The sequence below is a fragment of the Pelmatolapia mariae genome, linkage group LG10_11 (genome assembly GCF_036321145.2).
Source record: "Pelmatolapia mariae isolate MD_Pm_ZW linkage group LG10_11, Pm_UMD_F_2, whole genome shotgun sequence".
Lineage (NCBI taxonomy): Eukaryota > Metazoa > Chordata > Actinopteri > Cichliformes > Cichlidae > Pelmatolapia > Pelmatolapia mariae.
Window position 1 is genome coordinate 57814657 of NC_086236.1, and position 27724 is coordinate 57842380.

The following is a 27724-nucleotide window of genomic DNA, read 5'->3' on the forward strand; positions in this document are numbered from 1 at the left end:
TTACTGGAGAGACATGAGAGTGGTATCGATCTTCTCACTCTCATCTAGCTATCCCTCCTAAGTACAGGACTTGAATCGAGTACTTTTTCCACCCCTCTTGTTGTTGAAAGGGAGACTTAACAGCCAGAAGATGTAAAGGGAAAAGCAAACCAGTGTTTTCTGAATGAATGAACCTGTATATTTCAGCAACAGGAAATAAAATGTGTAAAACAAATGTGAGTAGGTTTGTGAGAAATATGAACGGAGGAAATGCATGTGTGATTGCTGCTTTGTGTGTGTGGAGGGACAGAGGGTCAGCTGTCCTTTCAGTTAGAATCTAATCAGCCCCTCTCTCTTTTCACTCATGAGCTTCCTCGTCCAAATTCTCCTCTGTCCGATTGCACATTACTCCCATCTTCCATTTCCTCTTCCACCCACCTGCTTGTTGTGTCATTTAGAAGTTTTATGTGATTTATACAGTATCATTTCCTGTAGTCGGGCTTTTATGTGGCTTTAAACTCAGAGGGAGACCAGGAAGAAAGATGGATCGGCAGAGTGAGAACTCATCTGTACGCTACAGCGTTGGCATAGCAACTGTCAACCCACTTTATTATTTCTCTTTGTATTCTATTATTCACTTTCTCTTTTACATATTTCTCACACCATACATATGACACATGCCGCAGGGCAAGACTGTGGACTAACCTTTTCATTCAAAGGGCCCATCATTTCTCTTCCTCGTGACTCCCCACTCTCCATCTTTTCCTCCTGCCCCCTAACCGCTGTGCACAATATTAAGACTTGTGAAGGGTATACATTGTGGCCGGCCACTGTTCCCATTTCCTGTCAGTTCTAATCTCCCTCCGGGCCTCTGACACTCCTTTTTCCATTTACCAAGCTTCACTGTGTTGTGTTGCGTTTGTCAGACTCCCCCTCTTTCTCTTTCTCTTTTTTGTTTTCCAACTTTCTCCTCTGTGTTCTGCTGACCAAACACCTGTTTGAAAAAATCATGCCAGAACATTCAGGTTCAGGTGGGATTAATGCTGTTTTACATAATGTACTTAAGGGTTTTATTTCAGCAGATGAGATGAAACAACACATAAGAGAGAAACAGACCGACTTTGCCGGTTAACGCTCCTTCACAATCAGCCTTCGCACCGTCTATTGTGTCATTTTAATCGCCTATTTCTAGATATAATACGGTTGTTTGAAAAAGAAAAAAAATTGGATCTGTTAAATTTTGAGGAATTGTAAAAATGTTCTCGTCAAGAACAGTTTTTATGCAACATGACATCTGAAGGGATAGTTCAAATAGTTGGTATAAAGGATGGAGCTGGAACTGAAAAGCGTTTGATGAAAGACATAAAAGACATGAATTATATTAAAAAAGATTTGTCGAAATTTTTAATAAAAACATTTTTGCAGCTTTGCATTCCTCATTTGAAACTTGAAGCTTGATCATAAAACTCGCTTTCTACACTAAAACCCACACATCCTTTTTTCCCCTTGTTGATCTAACTAACTCTCACTCTTAGGCTACAGCAATCCCATAAATAATCAAATAGATATTATTTGTAGAGGAGCATGCAACAAACCCTTACAAATAATGTGTTGAACCAGCCACTTTCCAACCGTTACCCACAGAAAAAGACACTGATACAAGTCACGGCAATGAAAATCATGAATAAAATATCACATTTAGAGCATTCAGACTGGACAAGATATACAAATACAGAGGCGTACTGAGAGAAGATTAAAACTTAGATGTATAAGGTCACCATCATTTTCTCTATCACTGAAGGACTACTGTCTTTCTTTCACAGTGAGCGCACAGTGAGCGAGGTGTTGGTGTATGGCTGCTGCTATATAAATACTTGGACTCATCCTTCACATGCTATGATTTGCTTTATTGATGTCTGTCATGTTGCATAATGGCAGGATAGGCTGACCTGTCATAAGGAAACGATCTAATCCGCTCCCACACAGTTCTCTGTCTGCTCTCATCAGATTATACCGTACCCAGAAAGCCACAGCCTAATGTTAAACCGATTAGGCCAGGTAGAATAGTCTAATTATATAAGATTATACCTGAGGATATAGACTTGGCTGAATTGGGATTATAACCTGATAAGTCTATAGGAATCAAATCAGAGAATCCCAGTGAAAATCTAGTATAAGTAGTCTCTTATATATTGTAGATCTTATAGATTTTTTTAAATTATTTTCCTGTAGAATAACTTTAATATGTCAGTGATGTCATGCAACAATCTAAAACCCATTGCCCAGCAGGAATATCATTACAATAACACAAGTAGTGATACTCGTGTTATACTTAACCCTGGTCAACACGTGGCTATCATCCATGACTATGCATGGTACCTTGCAAGAGGATATATTTGAGAAAAAATATATCCATCTAGATTTCTTGAAGATGAAACATTTTCCTGGTGCTTTATAAAAGAAAAGTGCTGGATGCCAAGACTGCAGATCATCACAGCTTTACGGAGTCTGACAATAGAAGCGGGACAGCAGCACAAAATGAGAGGACAACAACTTAACGAGAGGACTACAGGAGGAGAATTCAAAAGATTCTCAACCAGACCCCAAATTTCTGTGTGTTAAAAAAAAAATCTGCATTAAAAAATATTTTGACACAGAAGAAATCACAGCTAGACGATGAGCTTGACATGAAAATGTAGATAAAAAGGAGATATTTCAGATTATATAACTTGTTTTGACCAACCACCCATCCCACATGGCTACCCAAACTACACTTTTTCAAGTTTTCTTCACTGAATTATCAGGAAAAAACAAAAACAAAAATCATCCAAGGTACCAGTGATTATAAACATTAGTACTGGTTTCAGATGCTGTTGAAGCTATGATATATCCTCATGATCCTGATGCTCAAAGTTTGTCAGAGAAAAAAGATGCTCTGGGAAAAAAATAAAAAGAGGTTTTGGCTTTAGATTGTAACACTTGGAGTTGGTGTAAGAGTGATTTGGTCACAGTTTTTAACAGAACCTAAATGTGTTTTTCAGCTCTGCAATTTTCATGTGGCTCTCCTCCGCACTTAAGAAGTTATGACGGATCACAATGCTGGAAAAAATAAGGCGACTCACAGAAAGTGCCAAATTTCAACTTACCTCTAATGTGTGCACTTTTGGGACTGTAACTTGGAAAATATTCACAGTAAGAAGTTAGAATTTTGAATAGTTTCCTTAGATATCTCAGAGTTGTCACAAAATATACATACAGTACTGTGCAAAAGTCTTGAGCCACCCTTCATTCTTTATATCTTACTTTCAAGGCACCAGAGCCTCACATTTTTTTAAGCGGTCTTGATCAATAGTTCTCTTTGGACATCGGCTGCTTTTTCATTTTTTTTCAGTCCCATCCTTATATCCGAACATTTTTTGTTTGTTTGTTTGACCTGAGAGATCCAGCTCTCCCTTCAGTCGATGCATCTACCATTCACTGAAGCCTCATCAGAAATGGTCTAAATGGAAGGGTGGCTGTCAAGAAGCCATTCTTACAGAAGGGCAACAGGGGAAAGGCTGAGGTATGCCAAATTACACAAGAACTTCAATCAACAGGATGGAGTGCTGAATTCAAATGCAACATTTTTGGTTTACATTATTGTCAATATGTCCAGAGGAGGTCAGGAGAGAGGTACACCAGTGTGTGTACAGCCATCTGTTCATCACAGTGGAGGCTCTGTTATGGTTCGAGGCTGCATTTTAGCCAGTGGTGTTGGGGATCTTGTTGAAACTGTTGGAATTATGAATGCAGAAAAGTACCATCAGATTTTGATCCACCATGCAGTGCCACCTGGAAAGCATCTGATTGGCAGCAGCTTCATTCTGCAGCATGAGAATGATCCCAAACACACTGCCAGTGCAGTAAAAGCCCAGATAGAAAAACACACAAAGGAGAACTCTTAATCTTACCTCAACATTATTGAGGCAATGTGAGATCATCTTGACAGAGAAGAGAAGAAAAGGCAGCCAATATGAAAGAAAAAAAACGAGCCTTGACTGTCCTTCAAGAAGCCTGTAGAACTGTTTCTGGAGACTTCTTAAAGACAACTACAAGAAAGTTTTCCTAAGAGAGTTCAGGCTGTGCTAATGAATAAAGGTGGTCAACTCAACCTCATTAGAATTGAAAAACGATATTTTGACCTTATATAGTGTATTTCCATGTAAGTCTCTGAACCCCTCTGAGAGGTGGCTCAAGACAAGGACAATATACCAGCCAATGGTCTCAGATTTGACTGATTATATATCAGAAATGTATCGGCATTATCTAAACTGGTTTTCTGAAAGTAATTCGTTTCACCTTATAATCAATCAAAATTTGATGAAATGATTTCAAACATATATTGCATAAGCTATGTTGCAGGTTTGCTTTTATAGACCCGCATTAACATCTATATTTGTCTTAGGCATGTGTCTCCCCTCCACTCCAGTTTTGATTTACACGTGTGTTTGTTCTGGAAATGTTTCTCTGCGTGTATTTCTGACGTGGATTTGGCGGTCCCAGCATCCTTCAGTGCCGTATTTCAACAGGTGCCATAAAGAAAAACAACAACAACAAATGGCTCATATAGTCTTTATTACAGAGGCAGCAGCTACGAATGCCACACGGATCACTGGTTTTCCGAGGCTACAGTAAAAATAATAACCCAGAAATAACCCGGGTACAATAAATCTAGACAACCGTTTGGTGGCCACATCTTAAAAATCCTGCCACCTGTTATTTCGCCTTTCCGACTCCGTCCAATGGGAGTGAGCGGCAGGTCTGGAGGCGGAGAAAAGAGGGAGAGAAGTTGGAGGAGAGAGTGAGAGACAGAGTCGGAGAGACGGAGAGCCGTAGATTGAGTGTTTGTCGGTGGAGTCACATATTAAATCGCAGACTTTACAGCTCATCTGGGGACTCTTACTTCACATCCACGCCGTCGTCTTTCCCCCCCACCACCTCCTGTTTCATGCTGCTTACGTGCAGCCACAGGTTGACCAATTTATCCCAGTCACCATGGATTATTCCGCTTCATCCACTGCCGATTGTCACTGACAGGATCAAAATGGGAACGATCAATACATCACCGATGACTGGGAGAGAGACAAACTGATCTTATCAGGTGAGCGGAAGACGGAGCCATCATCAGCGGGGAAGCGACGCGCATTTTCGAGAGATAAGACCTGTGGAGGACCTATATGAAGGGAGACGAAGCGAAAAGATGATGGGATGGCCGTGACAACATGAAAAAGAAAAAGTGCTGTGGTCTGCTTTCATCCAGTCCGTGATTCGACACAACTAACCTGGGGGGAAAGGGACCGAGGCAGGAGAGGTCGGAGGTAGGTATATGGGAAACAGTCAAGGAGGAGATGGGTGATCGTGAAGGTGTCTGGTTATATCATACTGAAAGTAGGCTATTGTTTTGGATCAATCAGAGGATACCAAAACGCAAGCCAACTTATGGTTAACTGAGGCTTTCGCACAGTCACACTTCTCCTGCTCTGATCTGGAATTATTATCCTTTAGTCTCTGAGGCTGATCTCATTTTCATAGTGTAAAGCCAGAGGATTTGCACCATCCTCCTGGCTAACAACACAGATGACATTTATGGAATAGATTGCTGGAAGCACTGTGGGATGTGAGAGAACAAGAAGACACTGGGAAACCGAGAGGGGAAGTGCTGAGAGAGGCTGACTGGGCAACTGACTCAAATGTGACTCAAGGAATAACATATTCCCCAATTATGACCACTTGTCTTCACTCTGTGTTCCCTCTTTGTCACACATCCTCAGCTTTTGGAGTTCAGTCTTCTCCCTCATTTGTTTTAACCATCCATCACGATGTTTTCCCGCTCCTTCCTTTGTTTTTTTCTGTATGTCCTTCATTACCACATTATGATAAGGAACCTGTATTCTCTATCGTTTTCTCCGCGGGCCACTTCATATTTCTTCTCTTTTCTCTTCCTAGAAAGGTGTGCGGCCACAGCTGTGATCATGGAGCCTCCCCCTTCTCTGAGCTTGGCTCTGCTAGGAGGGAGCGAGGATGAGGACCAGCGATTCCTCCTTCCCCTGGGCAGTATTTCCCATCCGTCCACCGCTGGCGCCCAGCCAGGATCAAACCACTCCAACCACATGGGAGGATCAAGCCTCGACCGTCTAAACGGCAGCACCTCATCCCCCTCGCCTGCCACGCCCAACTTGCCCCCAGCATCTCTCCCAAAGTTACCACTTTCCTCCGCTGGAGCTCAGCCTTTGCCTCCACCCATCCCCAATGCCCTGCACCCCACCAGCACCCCACTCTCTTCCTGTCTGGGCTCACAGCACAGCCTGAGTGGGGACAACTCCCCAGTCTACAACGCCCTTTTTTACTCGTCCCATTCGCCGTCTATGGAGCGGGAGAGGGACAGAGAGCGTGACAGGGACAGGGAGAGGGGGTGCAAACACAGACAGGCCAGCCCTCTGGTTCACCGTAGGGACAGTAACCCCTTCACAGAGATTGCCATGAGTTCCTGTAAGTACACAGGTGGCGTCATGAAGCCCCTGAGCCGCCTCAGCGCATCCCGGAGAAACCTAATCGAGTCAGACAGCAGCAGCGAAACCAAAGAGGGCGCCGTTTCAGCTGTTGCTGGCGCAACTGCTGCTGGGGGGCATGACCGGCAGCGAGAAGCCCCCCCTACCTGTTCGGTGACCCAGTCCTCCACCAACCAACCCCCAATTCAGAGCCCACCAGAGATTGTGATTTCATCCAAAGAAGATTCCCCGTACCTCAGAGGAGGTTATGACATCACCGACTCCACATCCAACCAGATGTCCATCTACCACCAGAACCACGCACTAGTGGAGAGCAGGCGTTCGCAGTCAGGGAGGGGCAGCAGGCAGGGAGTAGTTGGGGCAGTGGGTACCGGGGCCAGGGGCAGCACCTCCAAGGCTCCCAAACGAAAGAACCAAAACATTGGGTATAAACTGGGGCACCGCAGAGCGCTGTTCGAGAAGAGGAAGCGGCTGAGCGACTACGCCCTCATCTTTGGAATGTTTGGCATCGTAGTCATGGTGATTGAGACAGAGCTGTCGTGGGGCGTGTACACGAAGGTGAGGGACACAAATGAGTGACACTTAAAAAGACACACCAATAAAAAGATCACTTGTGCTTAGTACTAGGGCTGGGCCATGTGTTGAAATGCTCTAACCATCAATAAAATTAATTATTTACTGAGTTGAAATCTTAAGGAGGCAGACCACAAAATTAGAAACATAAACTGACAGCTCTCCATCAGAAAATACTGCCCAGAAGTCATCCAATCGCTGATAACTGAGCGCAGTCGGTAGTGCATTGTCTTTGGGGAAACCAAGCTGCACTCCAGCCATGTCTTAGAAAATAAGCCTGATGATGACATAGCACAGTGAAGAGGGTTACCTCAGCTCACACTTGAAAATTAATACAAGAAAGCATGCATTAGAAACTTGGAGTGTGGACAAGCCTGTGAATTTATCAGGCAGAAGGGTCTAGAGAAAGACATTATGAAGTTCCCCTGTGGGAATTGTAGGAGCCAGTGTCTTTAGCTAAGGACTGATACTCACAATATCTTTGCCTCTGCTGCTTTAGTTTTGGCTGTTGTTTTGTTTTGTTTTAATTTGTCTGTCATCAATCCCCCCAGGCTTTTAGAGGTATGACACAAAATTACCAGAGTGCCACGTTAATGTAGCTACATTGCATATGAGTAACAATTATGAAACCAGGCTGTCGTGTCCCAAAAAGTTGATTCTGTTCATCTGGACGTGGCGTTTTCAGTGGGAGAAACCTTTTGTCACTCATCCAAGTGACTTCATCAGTCTCAGCGGACTGCAGGTTTCCCCAACCTTATAAACAGTACATTTGCATAATGACTGACGGCTGTCATGTATGTCATGGTTATACCGCTGGTGCTTATCTAGAATCTCCTGGGTTAACTTTGTCTTATTTGGGCTTTTTTGCCTTTTGCTTTTTTTATTTTTTTTATTTTACAAGCAGCCCATAAACACTGACAGGAAATGTAGGGGATAAAGAAAGAAAGAAGATTACATGTCCCAAAGGTCACCAGGCAGATTTGAACATTAGGTAGTACGATTATTGACCCTCCAAGTCACTAGGACACCCCATTTTTTACCCGGTTTAGGCGGTGCAGATTAACCTTTTAGTCACTGAATTCATGATTGCAACAACTATTGCAATGACCAAGCTTGACAGTTACTGCTTTTGGGTGATGTAATGCAAGGATGCTAAGGACATGGAGGGGGCAGATTATCAGAAGGAGGCCAGGATCTCATTTGTTTGTGTAATGGGGGGTGTAATAAGCTGAATAGGCCCCTGGCTGCTGTTCTCTGTTTATTTTGTGTGTGTGCGTGTGTGTCAGGAAGCCTCGGACCATGTTGTGCTCACCTTGCTGTGAGACACTTTTGTCCTCATTCTAGCCTCCCTTTTTGGTCAGAGATATGACACAGGCTTTGCTTTCTTTAGTTCATAAGGTGGAAACATGACTTCTGCTTATGCAGCTTGTCATACATGGATCACCGATGATGTGAAATAATCTGTGAGATCAGCTGAGTGCACAGATTAACAGGTAGCCTGTTAGAATAGCCCAACTGGGTGTGTCTCCCCATCTTTCTCACCCTCCTCCTGTGTTTCTGTTTGCAGTCTGCGATCTCCGGACTCTTTCTGTTAATGCCGTTGCTAGAAAAATCTCCCTGCTGTGTCTTTTCTTCTACTTTACAAAAATCACTGCTTTAGAGGTCCTTTTTTTATTAATGAAAGTGCACGGTCTCTAATTCCCTTTCAATCCCTCCTCTTCTCTTTTATTCTCTTCTGTCTGCCTTTTCTTTCTTTTTTTTCCTGAAGGAGATGGCAGAGACTTATGTCCTCTTTTTCTGCCTGGGCCTTTTCTATTTCAACTCCACGCCTGTCTCTTTGTCCTGTTTTCTTCATTCCTTTCTTTCTTTCTTTTTTTTCCTCCTTCACTATCTCTCTCCCTCTGCTCCGCTGCTCTTCCAGTGGGCGTCAAACTGGGGGAGTGTGATCGGAAGAGAGAAGCGGCTGGGTGAGAATGAAAGTCTGTGGAAGGAGAGAAAAAAAGGAAAAAGGCGATAATGAAAAGCCTGATTTAGGTTCTTAAGCTACAATCAATTTAGCCCTCATCTCAAACAGGCTGCGTTATCTATCAATACGAATCAATGGACTGAGTGATTTCGAGCAGGGTAATCAAAGTGTTTGTCAGCACTCTCACCATAATAATTAATTTCTGATCATCAGGGCATATTGGGGGGAAAAGAAATCGTATGTGAAACGTAGCAAAACATCGCGGTCTGTCTTCAGCATCTTGCATTTCTAAAGAGAGAATCCGGAGAGTTAAGTGTGCATCAAAATTCATCTTAAATGGAGACTGTAAAATTTTCTGTCTTCTTTATGGCTGCGTATTTGGTTTGACTCCAACAGACACTGGAGTCCCATCAGACAGCTAAAACCCTCACTTAGATAATTGAGGTGGATAGAAGCCTGCTGGCTGTTGTGGGAAAAAAAATGGATCGAGATCCCGAGGATGAAAGAACGATCGGGCTGGGAAGATGAATGGGTGGAAGGAGGAGAGGTTCGCGCGCTGCTTTAAACGAGTCTAGGGGGCGAGGTTTGAGTGATTTCTTCCATTGATTATTGATAATCACACCCACACACATGCACCGTGCACCTCCGCATACACATGCTGTGCAAACTGCTTTATTGAAAATGGATGCTGCCTTTCAGAGAAGCCATCCTTGAGAGCTCGTGTTGAAATATGATCGGTGAAGATCATTCGTCATAGATTGAAAATATATAATGCACGTGTATAAATATAGCCTCTTAATGGCTCCTTTAGGTCTCCCTTCTTTGACAGTGGCTACAAAGCAAATGTCACTGTATACTGATCAGTCTGTGTAGCTCTACCTAAGCTTCTGCACTTTTTTTCTGAAGGTCCAGCTGCTCTAGCTTTGCTCCCAAAAATAGAGATGAAGAATAAGAATGGAACCAAACAGAGTTGGCTGGATTGTGTGGAGCGTGCATGTTTCTGTGTGTTGGAAGGGTAAATGGAGAGAGGTTAACTGAGGAGGACACAGTGTTTCGTGACTGTGGGTATTGTGAGTAAGCTATATTCCTGTGCAGAAACAGCACAAACCCTATCAGCACACTCTTTTTGCCACATCTAAGATTTTTCCATTCATTGCTGTGCAGCCTCTATCTTCAGTTATCAGCCTTTGCAATTTAAGTTAAGTTCAAGTCCATGATGAAGGCCACTTCTGTAGGACAAAGTTTGATTGCAGATAAAAATTATTATCTTGTACAGCCTTCAGCGCTCTAAGGCACAGCTGTAAATTCCTGCATTGTAAATATTCAGGCACGGTTGTTGAGCCTAGATAGATTATGTAGAGAGAATATTAAATGATGAAATAATTCATGAATGTGAAATAATTACATTTTTGGCTCGTGGTGACTTTTTGCCCAAAAGGCTTCAAAGAAAAAACAAAAAAAAGCCTGAGCCTTTAATTTGTTGTCATGCATTTTTAGCTCTGCATGTTCTGTGACCTCTCCTCATGATCAGTGTCACTGCCACACACCCAGGATCTTGACATGTCAAAATTTTAACAGCAGTGTGAGGACAGCCTTCTATATGCTTCTATTATTATTTTGATGAGGAACAGGGGGTCCTGGTCTGACACGTGTCTCTGTCTGAGAATAACTGGGGCCCTTGGACACTTGGGACCTTAGCATGTGGGCTGTCACAGTCAGATCAATAGATCTTTCACAGAGGCTCACATAGCTCCTCGGGGCCAAGCTCCAAGCCACATTTCAGGGTTGCAATGCAACGCTGCTATTCTGAGGCGATGCCCAGCAGTTGTCGACTTCACCTGTCACACTATCAATGCGTGCACTTGGCATGTGTGAGGGTATCAAGTGTGAGTATGTACCCTCTGTTTGCTTCTCAACTCAAGCATCAGCAATGCTGCCTCCTATTTCCCCTTTGCTTCCTCGATTCCTTCCTTCCTTTCACTGTCAGAGAGTGTTTAAGTCCCTCCCTTGGCGAGTCTTAAATATGCCTCCATTCCCCCACGAGAGTCATTGCCTTCTCAGAAGCCTTAAAACCTCTTCCTCAGTCCCTCTGCAGCACCGCCATCCCTCCCGTTCTGCCCTCGCTCTGCTATCTCTGACATTTACTGGTAGACCTTTCTGCACATTTTCTCTGCTGGTCCACTTACAGTGGCTGCACGCTGCTTTAGAGACAGTACATGAGGTCGATCAGGGAATTAAACTCCCACCATATTCTCTAAAGGAGATATCAGCCATCTCTGCATTTTTGTGCAACTGCACCTCCTCTCCTTCTCAACCTTCTCCCCTTTCCTTTAGTCCATTACACACTGCCTTCATCTTCTAGATCACAGACTTCTAAGCGACTGTAGATCCCAGAGGTCCTACAACTAACAGGTACAAATATGCTTGTTTGAGCATAACAAGGCTAAGTAACCTCTGGCTGTATGTGGAAGTGCTGGTACTTACATGGTTATGTTAAAACTTGTGTGCTCTGATGGTAAACATTCACGTCACATGGTGTATGGTGTCTCCTCTGTGTACACGCACACATATGGAGTGCGTGTCTTTATGTATTTAGCTCTGTCACGTTAGTACCCGTGGATGCACCTGCTAATGTGTGTGTGTCCACATCTCCCTTTGTCTGGATTTAATTGAGTGTGTATGGCCGTAATGGTGTGTGCCGATGTGCATTCGAGTGTATGCGTATGGTGCGTGTGTGTGTGTGTTTATCCTGGAAGGGTGACATCGCTTCTGTCTATTCCCTGTTTCCCTGGAGACTGATTGCAAGAAGGCATCACTCTGACAGGGAGAGACCCCCAAGGCTAAGCCATTACATCACACACAGACACATGTGCACACACACGCACACATGCACAATCATACTCATTACAACCGCATGGTAAGCGACATGTATTTTCTCTCATGTCTGTGTCAATAAGGTTGAGGTAGGGGCAATTGGGGGAAACCCTCTAGATACTACCTGTCTGTGTATGTGTGTGTGTGTGTCTCCCTGCTAATTGAACTAAAGAAGCTCAAAAAGCTCATTATCCCTGCATGTTGTCCACAGAGCCAGTGATCAATATACGCTAATCACACACTTATGCACAGCTGGCTAAGAAAGAAAGGAAAAAGAAGAAACACAAGCATATGTAAGTTGTATTTCCAACAAAGGAGCACCAAAGAGCCAATCATCAGCTTCAAAACAGCCAAACCAGGAATCATGTCAGTCAGTCTGGGCCCTGTTAACATACCCAGGATATCTTTCTGTTATCTGGCTTCACTTACACTAACATTGGCAATCAGGCTAAGCGGTCACACCAGTGACAGTGCTTATTGACTCAATTATCAACCTAGCTTCGAGCACGTTCACATGAAAGAGTGCCATTAGTAGCATCTGACCAATCACAAACATGGATGCGTCAACTGGCAGCAGAGCGCCTGGTTTTACAAAAGATAAAAATATAATAATACAAAAATCTGAAGACGCTAAACACACAATGCAGATTGAAACCATCACGGTAGTTGAAGGCAAATCAGCATGAGTGTCTGCAGCAGGGGAAGCACTGAACTGTAGACGAGACTTAAATAGTGCTGTATGCACGTGCGAGTGTTTTAACTGCTTTAGTCGGTAAGACTAGAAGACACATAGTGCATTCATTAGGTTTAGCCTATTTGAAAGCAAGAAGGAAAGCTGATAAAATCCTGACTGTGTAAGTTAGGATGAATGCTCGGTCATTAGGGCACAGGACAATCTGTGTTATTCCACCAAAGTAATATTTAGATGTGCATGAGTTTTAGTTTGTATTTTTTCTGCTGCAGCCCTGGTGCAGTTTAAGGCTCTGAGAGTCGCCGAAAGATTAAATATAAAAATAAAATTCAGTGTAGGAAAATAAAATTGTTTCATCTAAGAATCTTCGAATTCTTATTGAATTTTATCAGAGAAACAAAGACTTTAGACACTGTTAAAAAACTGTAGACCCTCATGTTATCCTTCCACAGAGTCCAAGAATGGTGACACTATTTAGTAGGTGGTGATTTTATACCTCTTGATTTATAATCTTGAACATAACCCGCTCCAGAGCAGGTCATATCAGCAGCAGAAGTTACCATGACGATGTCCCCCAGTAGCAACTGAACCACTTTTTTAAAACTGAAAACCCCGAGTTAAACTTCAAAGTTACCTTCCTAGTTTTTGCAGAGATGGACACACAGTTCATGTTCACAACTGTTTAAAAAAAAGGTCCTTAATTTAAATTGGTGTATTAAACCAAATATGTGCACATTTTGGAAGTTTGCTTACTTGCTGACTTCTGTAAGCTTGAAGACTCAAGGGACTGTTTTTACTTAGAAAACCTTAATTTAGCCATGCTGAGTTCATTATTTCAGTGTTTAGGTTTTGATTATGGTGGATGTGCAGTGCGGTTTCTAGAATCCATGTGGCTAAAAACAGTGTATTAAATAACCTCTATAACTAAGTCTTCTGCAGCCATTAATGAACTTAAGTCATTGTTGTTGGTGGGATGGGCCAGAGGCATCGAATAATGTTAGCACCGTGGATTGAGCCATAAATTTAGCTGTAATCTTGTGTATAGTAAAAGTAGAACATGCAGGGAGTTTTTTAACACCTTATTTTGAGATGATTTACCACACTTTTTTGTATCTGCTTTGTCTGTTTTCATCACATTTGAATGGGTTTTTTTTAATGTCCCAGTGGCCATTGAAGTAAAAGCCATGCCTCTCCCTGTTTTATTATACAGTTATACAGGCTTATTGACCTAAAACAGTCAGATGCACAAGATATGGTCTATATGAACCATATCAGCCACTTTTGTGTGGGACGGTGAAGTGTTAGGTTAACATTCACCCATTTTTTATCAACGCTGTTATCTCTGAGGTCAAAATGCTTCTATGTTTATATTCCAGTTTCCTAAACTGTGCTTGTCCAGGATGAGGGTAAAGCGCAGCCTAACCCTAAACAGGTCACAGGTGACTCTATGAATGTTAAGAGGTTAAGTGCGACACAGAAAATTTCCCTTCAGCTTGCATATATGATTTGTGGTAGGGAGCTGCATGCTGTTTCCATAGATGAGCACCGCTAAAGCACAGGTGTTACTAAGAGCATTTGCAATGATTGCAGTTTTTTCAGGTCTCACTATAAGTGATGGCAGTGTGTTATTGAGCCTACAGTAAAAGTACTCTTAAAACTAAAGCAGCCAAATGAAATTCAGCCATTTATCACTTTTTTTTTAATGAATTACACCTGTGTTTGCACATTGCTCGTTGCCTGGCAACCCCACTGTGACAAAAATCCAGTTGGTGTTATTCATCACGAAATCACTTGATGAGCATGTAACTCAATAAACAATTAATCCTTACATTTCTGTTTATGAGCAGATTAAACCTTTAATGCATCTGCTTTTCTCTAACCAGCAATCCAGCACCAATACGAGGCAGGTATCAATATCATTCTGCTTGCAAACATAATTTAAAATAACAATACCAAATAAAGTTGAAGTCTGTTTTGATCATTTGTTTCTACAGGCAGCCTACTCCTTCATATGCTGTTGTAACAAAATCCTTTTGGAAGCAAGTTTCACCAATCAGCACCCGTCTTATTAACGCAGCTGGGAAGTTACTTCGTCTTAAAAAGATTCAGACACAATCGAAATGAATCAGAAGAGGCAAAACTGCATTTTATTTGGTTGCCAACACATTAAAATCGACTTGAATTTCAAGTTAAACTGAACAAAAACTAGCAAACAATCCCGAATATGTCCTCAAATGAGTTCAATTAAAGTGAAACTTTTCATTTTTAGATTTTGTTCTACTACACACACTTTGACACACTTAATGTTTACAGTACGCCAAGAAAAACTATGACTTTACAACATGTAGACATTCCTGCTACCACACAGAAACTGATCCTCGACTATTAGCTGGGGTCAGTGAATTAACATGATTGGTTCATTTGTTTCCTGATAAAGCAGGTGATTGGCTCTTTGGAGGGAGTGGCAGCATCTTACAGATTTCTTCCATAGATTTGTATTCAGCACTCTTTGAGTGGCATGTCTCTCTCATATAAGGTCTGTAACACTGTATGGTCTGGGATCTACAATCCAAAATTAGTCAGCACAGTAAACACTAATCCCAGTCAGTTGCTTGTGGTCATTTCAACTTGGCTGTGCAATATGCATGCATGCTTTGCAGAGGAGCGCAGATGGTCAGTGTATTTATTTATGTCCCCGGTGAAGTCAAGCTAGGAGAGATAACTTTAAGAGCTTTCACCTTCTTAAAATAAGGGAAAAAAGGAAAACTCTGGAGTGACATTTACTTTTTATTGGAGAAAAAAATGGAAAAATGAACAAAGCTTTTTGTCATTTATGAAATTTCTACTCCAGAACATTAATGAAAAAAACACTTTGAAGAAAACAAGGAAGCTGAGAGCTTAATTGAATTACATGATTTAATTAGACAGGGTGTAATATTGTCTCATGGTATATATATTTAAGGATTAAACAAATCGTAGGTAGGTAAGGAAAGAAAGCCATCAGGACACACCCAGAAATTTCCCTGCACATAATCCGCCTGTGAAACCGCAGCTTGTCATTAATTAGTGAGTGCTAGAGGTGCCGGCAGGTGGGAGCTTTTTGAACTTTGGACAGACCATTACAGCCGTTTCCCCACTGCTTCCAGCCTTCATGCTAAGCTGCTCTCTCAGCAAGATAGCAAACATTTTCCAAGTGGCAGAAAGTTAACTTGTTCCAGAAACATCACAGTTTCAAAGCTTTTTAACTTTTTTAATTAAGGCACAAGTCATGCTTGTTGTAAGGAATCATGTGATGTAAAGTTCATCATCTACCCGTGTCTGCAAATATGTGCACAGGCTCTAGAAGACGAAAGGAGCGCGCATACACAGAGTACAGACTGTAGCGCGTGTGCAGTACGTGCGTGCCATCAAGCCTGCATCCCACCAATTTCGCATCTGTACTGACATTAAAGTGAAGCTGCTTTTGTCTATAAAGACTTTAACGTTGGTGCATTCATTTATAATGCAAACACTTGAATCAAAAGGTGTCTGGCACTAAAAACTAATAGACCCATGCCAGCCTGTTAGAGTTTAAAAAAAAATCATGACTTTAAAAAAGCTGAAATGAACAGAAGGCGAGCCAGTAGGCGCATATATCTCCTTTTTGCAGTTAAGTTATTCACTATACAGGTGGAATAAGTGAAGTGGAAACAGGCAAACAAAATGCTTTTGACAGTGTAATGGGACAACTGTCAAAAAATCCCAACGACCAACAGACTGCTGGGTGTAAACGAACAGAGCGAGAAGGGAGACCGTAGAGAGAGAGAGAGGGAGAGAAGGGGGACGTAATCTCCCATCACATTGCAATTCACTAGTGTGACTGTGTTTAAACAGATATGGTGCTGAAAGCCAAGAGTGAAACCAGCATTTTTCTCATTAGCACAACAATGTTGGCTTCCTTTGCACCTAGTTTGCTTCAGTGGGTACAAATGAGATGTTAGCAGCAGTGGAGAGGGAGACCGAGACAAGACAAGCAAGCACAAGCAAATAAAGACAGAAAGACAACAGAGCTTCGGGTAAGCTGATAGAGGAAATCAGGAAATCAGTGTGAGGCAAAGCTAGATATTTTCCCAGTGTTGTGCGCTGGCTCATAAATGCACTGACATGAGTGACAAATGTGAATACATCCATACAGCATGTGCATTTTAGTGTATTATATGAATGGCGGAAGGGGAACCCAGTCTCAGATTCATTCTCAGATTGCTCTAATTACAGTCAACAGAGGAGCACGTCAGTGTGTATTAACCAACTAGACTCTGTGCGTGCTTCTGTGTGTTTGTTTGACATTGAATTAATACCATTAAGGCCACGAAGCATAGACAGAGACCCTAAATAAACACAATAACACACTAACACACTCTATTTTCCAGGAGGCTGAGTTGCAATATATATTCATGAACCCAAAATGCAATGTGGATTCTGTCTAATAGCACCACGGAGGAAAGACTGAGTAATATGTGTCTAAACTCAGAGTGCAGACCCGGATTAAAGAGTGGTGATTAATGCTCAACAGTCTCCCACTTTACCCCCAACCTACCGCCTAAGTCTTAAGGTGGCTCAGGTCTTTTCTGGTGGAGGACATAAGGCTGTTGCGCTCGGTGTGTGACCTTGCTGGTTCCACGAATGTGCTTTGAGTTTCTTTTTTCTTCTTTTGATGTGCGTGTGTCTATTCAATTTTGCATTTCAAAACACAGACCTTGAGCTGATGTGGACAAATGAGTCGGATTGGCAAGCTTTATTTTAAAGAATTAGAAAATGAATCAAGCTGACTGTTTTGTTTGAGTTTCTGAGCTTTTGCTTTTATGTGCTGATTTTTTTTGCCTTTGAAACTGAGCAATTGCAATGAATGAAAATGTAATGAACTCCTTAAACCCATCCAGTGTACTGCTATGAAGAAATGCAATTTCTGATAAAAGGTCATACACTTAAAACTTGTTTTACTGGTGACGGATGAAAAGGAAGCGTGAAAACAGTGTAGTTTGATCTGAAGCTTATGAAGTTTTTATAGGTTTAGTAAGTCTGTCGATCTGCATTTAATACTGTTAGCAAATGTACGCTGAAATCTTTCTTTCTCACGTTCATTCACTGATTCATTCCTGTATTTACATTATATTAACACAACCAGATACGTCATTATCAGTATAGATGTATTCTCCAATGGACAACCAGACTCTCCAGAGAGCAGCTAAAAAATTAATCTAATGCACTTTCCCCTTTGAATCTCTTTGTGTAGATCAGATGTGTGTAGCCCAGTGTATTCTGACCAAATGTACAAATGTGTTGTGTACATGTGTGCAAACATGCGTATGATAGCTCACGTAAGTGTTGCTGCTCTCGCAGTGTGAAAGGTGAGGGGGTTAAAGAAGCCAAAGAAGTGCTATGAGTCGTATTGATTGGAAGATACTGGGCGTTGATTATAAGCCCTGTGAAACCAGACAAGGACTTAACGCTCGACTGCAGAAAGATATTGACAGGCGAAAAGCAACCATTCAACTTCTGTTCTTTGAAACTGGCTTTTGAAAGGGTTATTTTGTTTTGTCTTTGCTGAGAAATTGCAACAACAGTGCTGATGCTATTTTAGCAAAGGAGTGAGAGAGGAGTGAGTGAGCGGGACATCTGTGAAACCAGCCTAGTGACTGAGTCTGGACATTCAAGTTTTTTTTAAGACTCTGTTGTTTTAGGTGAAGCGGACTGAACTGAGTGGAAATAAAATCAGTGTAAAATCAAACACACAGCTTCTATAAAACATTTTTCAAGGATCAGGATTTGGGCTTAGTTAGAGAAGAGGTTCCTTCACTTGGTTCCAGTAAAACAAACTCGCAATGCTTCATCATAACAAGACATTTTGGACAATTTCATGCTCTTAACTTTGTGGGAGCAGTTTGGTGATGGCTCCTTGCTGTTCCAACATGACTGTGCACCAGTGCACAAACCAAGGTCCATGGACATGGATGAGACGTTTTTCTTATTTTTTGTTTTGTATGTATGCATACACACCTGTTCAACTGCACATTAACAGAAATATCAGCCAATCATGTGGCTGCAGCTAAATGCATTTAAGCATGTAGACATGTACTCATAAAAGACAGGCTGAGGTTTAAACTGAACATCATGGGGAAGAAAGTAATTTATGTGACTTTGAATGGCACGGTTGTTTTTATCACACAGTATCTGAAAAACAGCTGATCTTTTGGGATTTCCCGACATACATCTGTAGGGTTTACAGAGAATGGTTTGAAAAAGAAAACATAGCCAGTTAGCAGCAGTTTGGACAATAGAAGAAAAACATTGCCTGGTCTGATGAGTCTTGATTTCTGCTTTGACATTTGGATGGTAGGGTCATTCGATTGTCACAAACAACATAAATGTATGGATCCATCCTGCCTTGCATCAGTGGCTCAGGCTGCTGGTATTGCTGCTGACCATGTCCATCCCTTTATGACCACAGTGTACCCATCTTCGGAGTGCTCCTTCCAGGAGGATAATGCACCATGTCAAAAAGCACAAATCATTAGAAATACTGGTTTCTGGAACACAGAAAGGAGTTCAATGCACTCAAATGAACTCCACCGTGAACAGATTTCAATCCAATAGAGCCCCTTTGGGATGTGGTAGAACAGGAGATTCACATTGTGGATGTGCATGTGTGATGTTATCATTGTAATATGGAGCAAAATGTGTTTCCAGCACCTTGCTGGGTCTATGCCATGAAGAATTAAGGCAGTTCTGAAGGCAAAAGAGGTCCAACCCAGTATGAAGTGGGTCTGAGTGTATATATAAACTCACCGGCCACTTCATTAGTAATATTTGCTGTGGAAATTCACCCTATTTTTGATGCTAACTTTGAATTACCCAGTTGAAGTGCTTAAACACTTTTTTGACTGCACTGTGCTAAGTGTGGAGGGGGATTATGGTGTGGGGCTGTTTTTCAGGGTTTGGGCTTAGTGTATGAAGAGTTCCTTTCACTTAGTTCCAGTAATACAAACTCTTAATACGTCAGCATTCCAAGACATTTTGGACGATTTCATGCTCCTAACATTGCAGGAACAATTTGGGGATGACCCCTTCTTGTTCCAACATGACTGAGCACCAGTGCATTAAGCAAGGTCCATGAAGACATGGGTGAGCGACTTTGGTGTGGAAGAACTTGACTGCCCTGCATAGTCCTAACCTCAACCTGATAAAACACCTTTGGGATGAAGTAGAGTGGAAACTGTGAACCGATCAGTGTCTGACCTCACAGTAGAATGGTCAAACATTCCTACAAACACACCCGTAAACCTTGTGGAAACCCTTTCCAGAAGAGTTTAAGCTGTTGTAGCTTCAAAGGGTAGGCCGACATCATATTACATTCTATGGCTTAAGAGTGGCATGTCACGCACGTGAAGACAAATGAGCGAACACTTTTCGTCTATTGTTTCAGACAATAGATGAACCAAGAGACGGCACCACAGCCCAGCATCAGATTAATAAGTATTACTTTGAACTGTGAATCATGCTACCAAACATAAAAACATACAGAGTTGGAAATAGTCATAGCTCCCCTCTTAATCAGGCTGGGAATCAGATACTATTCAAGTTCACCTTGTTCATGCAAAACTAATTTTTGATGGCAACTCTTATTGTAGCAGGTACCAAACTAGTTTTGTGACTGAAAAGCATGTTTAGTTTTCAAAATATCCCATGCCTGTGGATGCACTCTGCACTATTAAAAATCAGAATAGCAGTAGCACTACCCCTTACTTTTTATGAAGATCAGTATCCATAGTTAGTTTAAATGTTAAATAATTTTCTTCCTATTCAACCATTAAACATTTCAGTCTCAAAAAACTGCATCCAAATATGCACATCGCTCACTATAATAATATAAGCAGTATAAGTAATAATATAAGTATAATAATATAAGGCTATATAATAATATAAGGCTAATTGTGTGTCCATATGTGTGCGTGCCAGTCTGTGTGTGCTTTAGCAGAGGTCAGTGCGAGGTCGTTCCTGCATGCTATATATTGCTAGTCAAGTTGACTGTTCATGGCAGGTCAGAATGACCCTCAGGCCACGGAGAAATGTCCCAGTGCTCCCGAGGGGCTGTTAGCGTGTGTTGTCGTCCGTCATTGTACTCTGAATATTAAACCAACCGTCATGGCAAAGTCAATCTGTGCATATTACATTTGTGCTCTAATGTCGTGTCTCCAATGATAAGTGTTTCAATTTTCTCTCTACAGAGCTCCATGTACTCTCTGGCCCTGAAGTGTCTGATCAGCCTGTCCACTGTCATCCTGCTGGGGCTCATCATAGCTTACCACGCACGGGAGGTTCAGGTAAAACATATGTGCATGTGTTGTGTCTCGCTTTACTGATCCAGACAAAAAGATGAAGTTAAAATAAAAAAAATCACACACACATAGCAGACTGTAAAACAACAAGTTGCTATTAAATCTCTGGGTAGGTAATATCTCCTTTGCACTACTGGACAAAGAAAATCCATGATAACCTTTCTGCATATTGTAATTCAAATTAAGAGGGAACCAGACGTCTGCACCTCCCCTGGGCTTTGCTTCCGGGCTTTAGAAAATTTAGCTCATAATGCCAGCCTTTGGTCAACAAAGGGAGTCTGACAAGTGAAGGTTTGTACCCCTTAAACCTGCACTTTTTTCTACTGGCCAGCCGGGGGCAACCCCTCAGGTCACAAAAAGAAGCCTGATTTTTATTGCAACATACAACAAATCAAAACTCCTTTCTTTATTTACAGCCTCAGTAAACACGTTCTAATGAGTGGCGTCAAGTCTTATTTTGTAATTTATGGTCCAATTTAGAGTAAAATAGTCAGTCTGGAGCATCCTCAGTTCTCACTCAGATATGTCTTTTACATACAGTCTGAGGTCTCTTCAGGACAGGTGGAGTGACTTGTGTAAGATGTTATAAACACCAAAGAAATCCAAGGATGGAAATAAGATGTGATGCAGTGGGTTAGGCAGAGAACTGTCAGTTTGGAGACCAGGGGTTGAATCCTTTGTGACGCCAATAGCATATGATGAGCCCATGCTCATCTGGTGGGAGGGGAGAGCTGCATGAAGACGGGTGTCTAGTTTAAAGTTCTGGCATTTCTTTTTCTTTTTCTAGATTCCTACATTTTAGCATCTGGGAAGTTCCTGAAACGGCAGCTATGTTTATTGTGTTTCTCTTTAGGAGTTTTTTCTTATGAGCCTCATCTGTGCTCTGTCCAGATTGTACACATTATGTTATCATCCCGTAGCCCTCTGAGACAAAGGGACCCAGATGTGTGTCAAATCCAGCCAATTAATGGCATTAATGACAGTCTTTGTGGGATCGACAAAACAGTCCGCGTGGCTTTGCGTGAAGTACATACACACCGAATGTTAAATACATATTCAGCCAATTACAGCCCTGTCATTCAATAGCTGCACAAAAAGCACAAATAAATATGCAAACACTCACACACGAGTCACACAAACACAGCCTTACAACCCCTTGTAAGTTTGAAATGATCAATCAGAAAGCCTTTCATGCTTCATGATATCTGTTTTGCTGTTTGTCATTTTACTAATACAATGGTAGCAAAGTCATTTAGCCGGGGATTTCATCCGAAGCCATTTGCAATCGATGTGCATTGACTATTTATGGGAGCCTCGCGGGAATCAGACCCAATGAATACCCCCACACCAGCTATTACACCCACCAGCGAAACCAAGGAGCCACACTCATCCATCTAACGATGTACTGGTTTAATGCTGTGATTTTTTTTTTATTACATCACAGCTTGGCTGTTGCTGGAAATGTCTATTAAAGTTCTGCTCTGAGGTTCAGGCTCTCCGTTCGCAGATCAATAACTGCTCGGTGATTTTTTATTCACTGTCGTACACAGGCACTGATAGGCTGGTAATTAGTCTTGGACAGTATTAAGAAGCCAGAACAGTGCACGGAAGTGGTGCGAGTGAATAAACGTGGATGCGGTTTAGCATTCATTGATAAAAGACCCTTCGTTTCTGCTCACAAATGTGTTGTCTCATTCACATACAGAGTCAGTCATCCACCCACACACGCTGTGGCTTCCACACGTGACAGGAACGCTAATACCGACAGAAGAACAGGAGATTGAGAGCGGCTACTGTCAGGCCAACAGAGAGAGATAAAAGGGTGTTCTGTTAATCTACTTCAGGAATAATTCCTTTTGATTAAATGAAGTTAGGAGTTTGGGGAAAATACCATCAAGGTATGCTTGGGTGGGAATGCCAGATGGATGGCGGTGGTAATGTTGAGGTTTACCTAAAATCACTTTTCATGGGTGAATGAGAATAGTTTTAATTTACACACATTACATAAGCTGACAGACGTTTATATATTTGTTCTTTCTTCCTTTGGATGTTGTTTCTAATACTAACAGTGCTAACTCTGTACTTACAAGAATTGCTAAGCCTAGAGACCTGGTTGCCGAGTTCCTGTCAACCAGTGGTTGCTGGGAATCACAATGAAATTGGTTGCTAAGACCCAGCCACCTGTCATACAGCCTCCCCCCATCCCCGTTGCTAAGTGAAACTGGTCGCAAAGATGTGTATGTGGTGGTGTACTGTAAACCTGCATGCAATTGCTTTGGTTGCTAGGAGACTGATGCAGTCGCCCATAGTTTGTATGGAAGACATCAACTTGTCTGCAAATTACTCGCTAACAGTAATTTGAAAACTTAGCACACTTTCTGTGCAAACACTTGCAAACTACACATTTTACTAACTGTGAAACTGATGCAAACTGGAAACAGAGAAAGTAAAAGTAAAAGCTGCCCCGTTTCAAATATGTTGGTTTCAGCAGTAAGGCACAATTTTTAATTTGAAGATGAACTGTCTTTGTTTTCAGTAAGTAAATGGCTTCTGCATTAGCCTTATGCCATATGGGTGATTTGCTCCACCAAGTAAGCTAAACCAGCGCCATCAGATTTCTTAAGTTTCAATATTGTTAGCTGGTTAGTTGGCAAGTGTTTGCAGCGTCAACATCTTCCATGCAAACTACCGCCGATAATGGCAGTCTACCTTAAACCAAAGCAATCACAGGGATTTTAATGCAGCATCATCTTCACACTCAATTTCTCCCAGTAACCTCTAGCAACCACACACCAATTAGGGGGGAATACATATTCTTGTGATCTCTGAGCGGTCTCTAGACCTGTGTGACTGCGACCTAAGATCTGGCATTGCTGTTGGATGAATTTAAATAACACAAAAAAACAGTTTGGCCAGAAACCTAAAATAATCGTAACATTTCCTCAAATGTTTGGCCAGCATTTGGCCAGAAGCGCTGTGTATAGAAACACAGAAACTACCTTTTAAATGAACAAATGTGGAAGTAAAAGCCTTAAATTCCACGTTTTTTCTGGTCTAGAAGTAATAATACTTCCTGGAACAGAGCCTTTCTCAGCAGTATATCATGTAGAGATCGTGACGTGTCTGGCTGCTCCTGGTGCCTGGCGAACCAGAGCAGCCACAAAAAATTAAGGATGATTAAATATTGATTGTGTGTATCTCCTGTTTAGAAATGTTACAATGACTGATGCTGACTACTGTTTTGAACCTTAGGGTGTGTTTTGTCTTTCCACTTCTCCATCGACTCAGTCACTCATCCTGCGTTTGCAACAAAGTGAACTTATAGAGAACAAGTGCTGACAGCTGCTGCTACATTATTTACACTCCACTTGATGTAATGCTGCCACATAACTATACAGCAGATATTTATAATTATATCAGTCACATAAACAAACTGCAGAACGCCACTTGTACTTGAGGCCTTAAAGCGCAGCTGTTTTTCGATAAGTACATGTTGTAATTGACATATTTCTCCACAACACAAAAGAAAAATTTATAACACAAACTTCTCTACAGGTAAACTTTATTTACAGAACACTTTAAGTGAACTGTTTCCACCTACACAAACACAGTGGAGACTGCAGCTGTACCAATATATAATAATCTTATAAATTATAAAATTATAAAAATAAAAGCGAATTGAGTACTCCTTCAGAGCACTCAAATGCAATAAAGTAACCCTTTTTATTTTAGTTCCATAGTTATAGCCTGTGTGCAAATATATCTTTAGCTACTTAACTCATTTTAATAATCATTTTTGAAATCCTGATGCCCAGAAAGAGACAAACCACTGCAATGGTTGAGATGGCTGATCAGTGTTATGCTTACCAGGCACTGATGACCAGTAACAAAATCTTTATTTTACTGCTGCTTTTGTTGCATCTAAGTAGAGACAGATAGACCATAATGAGCAAAGGTTTGTAGTGTACACTAAAAAAACAGCTCGCTCATTATATAGTGTACTAGCAAACAACTCAAATACAGTCCTGTAATTTGGTATTGTGGCCGTCACATTCATTTTTTAATGTGTTTTAAAACCACAACTGGCCAGTTTGTACTACAGCTGGGGAATTATCAGCTAATCCGATCACTGGCTTACTTGCCTATTTAGCAAGGTGTACTATAATTCACTACAATACTAAATGGGATGTTGATCTTTTTTTCTAGAAAAATAGGCTTAGATGTGGTGTACCTGCTTGAGATACTGAGCAGCTCTCTCTTCAGTGTGCTTTTCGTTAATGTAGAAAATGAGGCCCTTAATTATGGGTGACTTGGATAAAAGTTTCTTTGTACACTCATCACAAATGGTGAAGTTAGCTTTAGAGGGCAAAACGCCTTTTATATGAGACTGTAAACAAGCTTATTTCCACTGTAAAACTGAACATTTTCACAGTAGATTAGTCAGTGCCATTGAATGGATCTTTTTCCCATAAATTTGTGATTTTTTTTTCCTGTAAACTTGCAGGACTTTTCTAAGACATAAAACTTTTCAAGTGTTCTCTCATAAATGTTTAGTTCTTTCTTGTAAATTTGCATGGGTTTTATTTGTGGGGTTTACTCCTAAATATGTCTTTGTTTTGTTTTTTCAAAACAAAATGTAATTAAAACAGGAATTAGAACATAAAGTGTGTCATGAGAGTGAGAGGTAGCAGTTTATTTTTTTGTAGTTTTTTTGTATGCTTACAAATGTGCTTAAATGTTGAGATGCATCCACTAAATGCATGCTAGTTATACTGGCTGCTCAAGGCTGCCTGTTTGCTTAGATGCATGTCAACATAAAATGTGCCCATGTGCCTCTGCCTTTTATTGTTGGATGGTTCAAACACACACACACACACACACACACACACACACACACACACACACACACACACACACGCGCACACACACACACACACACACACGCACACACACGAGAAGTAATGCTGTGCAAAATGAAAGGTATTGTTCAATAAAGATCTCATTTTCAGATTATGACACACTCTGCTGGTGCATTTTGTCCAGCATGTAACAGGATATTACAAGTACACACACACACACACACACACAGAGAGAGAGAGAGAGAATGAGAGACTCATTCATGCACACAATAACCAGCAACATTAAAACTGCCAGTCTAATACTGGATTGGTCCCTGCAGTGATGCCAAAACAGCTGCAGCCCGTCAGAGGACTGGCACAAGACCACTCAGGGTGTACTGTGATATCTGGCACTGGGATGTTGGCAGCACATCCTTTGGGTCCTGTGGGTTGCAGGGTGGGGCATTCATTGATCGGGCTTGGTCCTGCTCATCTCCCAGACTGGAGCTACTGGAGAACACCTCGGGCTCTTCTTTAGTAATTTTTGGGGTGTGGTGAGGCGTATTTAGAAACCACTGAGTGTGCGCTTGTGCTAATGTTTAGGTACACTTCAAAGTAACATCCAGATGAATGCCACCATCCAAGGAACATAACAAAGTGATAAGTGTCATTCATCAGTGGTTTACTGTTATGGCTGATCAGTGTATATATGGTTCAGAGTAGCTGCAGTCTCATGAGAGCAGGAAACTGTTTTGGGTTTAACTGGTGGTTATTATTCCAGATTCATTCCCCTCACTTTCTTTTACTGCTTTCGGTTCGTTTGTGCCTGTGTAAGTCTTTATTCTGCATTTCTGTTTACCACCATTAAGATGTTTCTCTTTGCCTTTCTTTCTTCCTTCTCTCTCCTCCTGCTTTTCCGTCATTATCACATTAGATCTATCTCCCTCCTTCTCTACGGAGCCTCAATTCAATTTTGTTGTTAAGTTACATATCCTCCTTCTCCCAGACAGCTCTCCTCCCTTGTTACACAGCATTCAGCTTCTCACCTATTCACCCTTCTCCTGCTGTACTTTAACACTCATCCACATTTATCTTCTTCTTTTATCTTGCCCCCTTTTCGCTGCATCTTTCCTCCCTGCCTTCCTCTTTTGGAAGTTTCTCTCGTCTTCCTCCTCTTTCTGTCTTGTCTAATCTGTCAGGGGACAGCCCAAAGTAATTGTGCTCAGCATGAAACAAGGAAAAACAATCCATCTTGACTACAGTGCAGCTCATCGGTAATCATCACAGATTACAAATATTTCCCCTTATTCGCAGCCATCAAAGGGGGAAAAAAGAGCTCTGACAGTAATAATCTTGTTGGCGAAAAGTGATAATTAATAAAATGAAGCAAGGCCACATTGTCAGACAAATATAATAGGTGATTTAATAGAGACCAGGATCACCTCAGTACTTGAGTCTGTTTTGATTAAGTGGTGATTTTTGTTATAAATATCCTCTACTTCGAAATATAGCAGTGCGGCGCTCAAACTGATTGTGACGACTGTAAAAATATAGTTTTAGACCATAATCATTTGTCGGTAAAGTTTATAATGTCACACTATTAAGCATTAGTAAGCTATTAGCAAGCACCTCATATCATTACTCCTCCTTAGTATTATTATTAGTAACTTTTGATATGTTTATCCATCTTTTACTGTTACACCCTGTACACCTATAACTGCTAGTAATAATATAACTGTAAATACTAAGGAGGACTGATGCTAAATAAATGATGAAATAAGCACTTGCTTATACCTTAATAGGGCTTAATAGTTTGACATTAAAATAAAGCGCTACCAATTTGTCTTTTTTTTTGTTTTCAAATCAAATCAAATCAAATC

General features: G+C 41.4%; 1 protein-coding gene across 1 annotated transcript in view; it reads left to right on the top strand.

Moving 5' to 3' along the window:
* Nucleotides 1-4818: 4818 nt before the first annotated feature.
* The window catches only part of kcnn3 (potassium intermediate/small conductance calcium-activated channel, subfamily N, member 3), a 62775-nt gene continuing 39869 nt past the window's right edge, over nucleotides 4819-27724 (top strand). The window contains 5 exon segments of the mRNA XM_063485897.1: nucleotides 4819-5336; nucleotides 5965-6569; nucleotides 6571-6676; nucleotides 6679-7085; nucleotides 20896-20991. Coding sequence (XP_063341967.1) covers nucleotides 5991-6569; nucleotides 6571-6676; nucleotides 6679-7085; nucleotides 20896-20991 — 1188 coding nt within the window. The 5' untranslated portion in view covers nucleotides 4819-5336; nucleotides 5965-5990.